This window comes from Gouania willdenowi, chromosome 13, assembly GCF_900634775.1.
Source record: "Gouania willdenowi chromosome 13, fGouWil2.1, whole genome shotgun sequence".
Lineage (NCBI taxonomy): Eukaryota > Metazoa > Chordata > Actinopteri > Blenniiformes > Gobiesocidae > Gouania > Gouania willdenowi.
This window is the reverse complement of record NC_041056.1, coordinates 38,159,121-38,163,584: the sequence shown is the minus strand read 5'-3', so window position 1 is coordinate 38,163,584 and position 4,464 is coordinate 38,159,121. Positions and strand designations below refer to the sequence as shown.

Here is a 4,464-nt window from a genome sequence, read left to right as displayed (position 1 = left end):
CCCTTCAGCTGAAATGTTATGACCAAGGAATGTTACTTTTTCCTGTGTAAATTGTAGTTTCTCTAATGAGGCCTTATTTCCTGTTTTTGCCAAATGTGTGAACAGCCTGATTGCCTCTGTTTCATTTTCCGCTTTGGTGGGACTGGCCAATAAAATGTCATCAACATACACAATTATCTGTGTGGTCTCTGGCCATGTGTGGTGGCTGATGCACCTGTTAATCTCCGCTGAAAAGATAGTAGGGCTATCACAGAACCCTTGTGGAAGGCGAGTGTAAGAGTATTTTTTGTTCTCAAATGTGAATCCAAACCATCCCTGAGCTGTACTATGAAGAGGAATGGAGAAAAATGCATTACTTAAATCAATTACAGTGAACCATTTTTGATGAGGTTGTAATTCATTTAACAATGTGTGTGGGTCTGGTACATTTGGAGCTCGTGATTTAACAGCCTGATTTACTGCTCTTAAATCATGTACCATCCTCCAGCCGCCCTGTGGCTTTTTCACAGGGAAGATGGGGGTGCTGCATTCAGCTGAGTCATGTTCCTGTAACACGCCTGCAGTCAGTAAATCATTAATAACAGGCTTTATTCCTTCTTTTGCATCTGATTTGAGTGGATACTGTCTAATTCGAGGCCTGTAAGATGTGGCTGGATCTATGGTTACAAATGTTGCGGTTGTCATAAGTCCAACATCTGTCTTTGATGTAGCCCACAGACATGATGGCACTGAAGGAAAGTCATCTGATTTCAGAGTGCACAGAGACAGTCATGCATCCAAATGTACAGCAGGGGGCGCCAAAGTACACCAGTTCAGCACTTGTTTTTTCACAAAGCCACAAAAGGAGCCTCTGTATGTGAATACATTGTGTCTCTCTTTTCTCCAAAGGTCACTCTTGACAGGAAGTGCAGCCAACAGATCATTTGCATCTCTCCACTGTTTGTGTGCCGGTTTTTGTAAACAAATATGTGGAAACCGTGGGGGGTTTATTGGTGTCAGCTCTGGAGGCAACGTCACTCTGATTATAATCCATCCATCTGGAGACCAACAAACGTCTGTCAATGTTATTTTCTGTGGTGACAATCGCAGAAACTTTTCCTCCCAGGCTTTAGCAACTGCTCTGCCCTCAGGAGACAGGTCTGGTCTCCTTAGCCAGTCTGGTTGACCTGGCAGGGGTCCTTCAGGTCTGACATACATCATTGTAACATGTAGTGGCCACTGTGTCTGTGTTTCTGTAGGAACGACAAATGTTTTAGCTATTTTAGCCCGCAGTTCCTCCATAGACCCAACCACTGACCGAGGGCCTGTTGACACTGGATCCAATGTATAGAATTTATTAGGAATGACTGGGCTTTGCAACACCATAAGTGATTCTTTAGTATCTGATAAAAATTTCTTTGGCACTATTCCATTAGCCGTTGGCACTAAACTGATCTGTAACTTACTGAGGAGATCCCTTCCCATTAGATTGAAGGGACAATCAGTTGTCAAAATAAATGGGTGTGTGTAATATGAACCATCTTCATCTTGCACAATGACCTCCTTAGACCAACAGGCATATTGAGGCTTTCCACCCACTCCCACTATGCCAATAACCTTTTTGGAAGTGACTACGCCCTCCACCTGGTCACGGAGGACAGAAACATCAGCTCCAGTATCACACAGAAAAGTGACTGGTGTTTGTTTTGGTCCCACCAACAATGTACGTTTTGGGTATTTTTCATGTGTTAATGTTACAGCTGCATAAATGGAGAAATCAACAAAATGATTTGGATTTAAAGGTGGGGGATGTTCATATTCTGCAGGTAAATCATTGTCATATTGATCAGCATCCTCATCTTGCCCTAAAAAGGCTATGTCACACTCTGAGGTTTCATTATCTGTTCCGGAGTCACTGATTGCATGTCCCTCCGGCCAGTCCTGGCGTCACTGCCTAGGAGTTTGCCCGAACGACGTATGGTCTGTTTTTTGCTTTTTTCTTGGGCAGTCTCTTGCCATATGTCCCTCCTCATGACAAATGAAACATTGTCTTTTTTCTCGATCTATTTTTGCTTGTTTTTCCTCATCAGGCGTTCTGGTGCGATATGGCTTTTTTCCCTGTCTTTTAAACCCTGAGCGCTGGCTCACCAGGGCTGCAGCCATGGCCTCAGCCAATACATTAACATTAGCTGATTCAGTTTTTGCTTTCTTTTTCTCAGTGACTTCATAAGCATGTTCGGCCCATTCCATTAGCTCTGGAACAGTGAGGGTGCGGTGTGTGACACAGTTTGCTTTTATGAAATCTGACACGTTTGGCAACAAACCACTAATTAACCACATTTTTAGCTGTATTTGGTATGGATTATCCACCAGCGGAGAATGAGGAAGCCCGCTATTAGTCCTAAAAACCGTTTCTAAACGGGCACGATATTCCATTGGCGTCTCGTCTGATTTCTGACGACACGCACTTATTTCTTCGTGGCTTGGGGGTTTTGTGTAAGTCGCCCTTACTCTTTGCATCAGTGCTTCAACCTGCTGTCGCAGCTCATTAGAGTTATGTGCTAGGGGCTGACGGTTAACTTGTCTCCCGGTATAACCGCCCACCACTACTGGATATCGGTGTCTAAGTGTTAGTTTTAAAACCTTTTCCACCTCCAGTCCGTTTAAATGCCATGTCTCAATCAACCCACATACTTGTTCAGCATAAGCAGTCGGGTCCTTCTCAACATCGCATACGCCCCTACAGGCATCTAATGCTTCCTGCTCCGTCCATGGGCGAAACAACAACAGCTGTGGGGGATGTGCACCCTGTAATGGATCCTGTGGGTTTAGGAATTCTCCTGCACGAGGGTTAGCTACCTCTATCATGGGTAAAATTGGATATAGATTTTCCTCCATCCCCGCCTGGGCTATGTATTGCTCATCCTCCTCACTGTTAACACTTTCTTTCATCTGTTTTGACTTTTGTTTAGCTGCCCTAGTCACAGGTCCCTTTGTTTCTTGTCCTGCAACTGCTCCCCCCTCTTGTAAACCCCCTGCGGCCCCATTCTGTTGCTGATTTGTCTCCTCAACTCTACGCGGTACACACACGGTCTCATCACAAGGCTGTATTTTAGCTGCTGCTGCTAACACTTTCTGTTTCCTTCTCTCTTCACCTTTCTCTATCTGTGTTTTCCTAATACTCATAGCATCTTTCCAGATACACACTACTCTTAAGTGGTCTGCTATTAACTCAGCCTGCTTAGGACGTAACTTTTTTAATGCCTTCACTCTTTTTCCTTTACACCAGATGGACACTTTTTCTATTCCAGCTTCGTCTGACAATTTCCCTGCAAACCCACAATTTTTGTACCAATCATCTAGATAGCAACAACTACCGGGATACTTTCTCTGCATGAATTTCACATCATTATTTTCCATCAATGCTTTACGCTGCGCGTTACCCATGTTCTCAGCACGGGATTTACAGACACCGTTACAACAAAGAAACACCACAAAGAAACAACACACAAAGAAACAACACACAACAACTCCCGTCTGCCCTCTGTCCCTTTACCACGCCGTGTGAGTTTTACGTCACCCACCACGGTCTTCGCTCCCCGTTGTACGTCACGGGTACTATGGTGAAAAGAAACAGCTTCTCACCTCGTCAGTGTTCTCCCTGGTTCGTGGGACCCGTCACTCCCCGTCCGGCTCGGTGCTGGAACAAGCTGTGACCACCCCTGCAAAGGAGGGGGTGCCGGCAGTTTTACTAATGGTCCGGTTGCGCCCGCACCGATCCAGACGAAAAGATGTAAGGTCCCGGGTTTCGGCACCAGTGAATGTTAGGTCTAAATACGTTAAGACCGTTGCTAAAATGTGAATGTTGGGTCTAAATACGTTAAGACCGTTGCAATCACAACTCAGGGAGAAAAACACTATCTGACTTAAAAGGCGACCAGAGGCAGAGAGGTGCGAGCTGCAGCTCGGAGAAAAACCCAACAAAAAGAGACACAAAAGTCCGATATAAGTTGGATTGCTCTGATGGTGATGCCTCAGAACCAGGTATTTATTATAGAAAACATAGACCACACCCAGAGGGCTGTGCAACAGCGCTCTGGGTGCAGGATTAATACCATATATGGTAACACAAAAACTTTGGGGGAGAAAAAGGCTCATATGTCCATGCAGTGGGTCACATACCCCCACACTGGCCCAAACTAGTTTAAACCAGCTATGGTGGACAATGGATATGTTTTGCAAACACACACACACACACACACACAGTTAATCATGGATAATTTCATATTCTAACTATCGTTTAATCATTTCACTATAACTAATAAAGTAATAAAAACCACACAGACTATAACATATCTTACACAACTGATTATATATTAACATTTATTTAAAAATATATTCTGGGTTTTCTATTGCAAAGGGCCAAAGCCTGCCTCTATCTGCACCAGAATTAAGACCAATCCAACCAGTGCTGTGGAGTTCATC

General features: G+C 44.4%; 1 protein-coding gene across 1 annotated transcript; it reads right to left on the bottom strand.

The window, feature by feature from the left end:
* Positions 1-1,501: 1,501 nt before the first annotated feature.
* LOC114474944 (uncharacterized) lies at positions 1,502-3,741 on the bottom strand. The gene is made up of 2 exons (XM_028465566.1): positions 2,957-3,741; positions 1,502-2,485 (listed from the first exon to the last, which is right to left on the bottom strand). Exons 1-2 carry the CDS (start codon positions 3,424-3,426, stop codon positions 1,927-1,929), a joined length of 1,029 nt encoding a protein of 342 aa, XP_028321367.1. The 5' UTR covers positions 3,427-3,741; the 3' UTR covers positions 1,502-1,926.
* Positions 3,742-4,464: the final 723 nt, after the last annotated feature.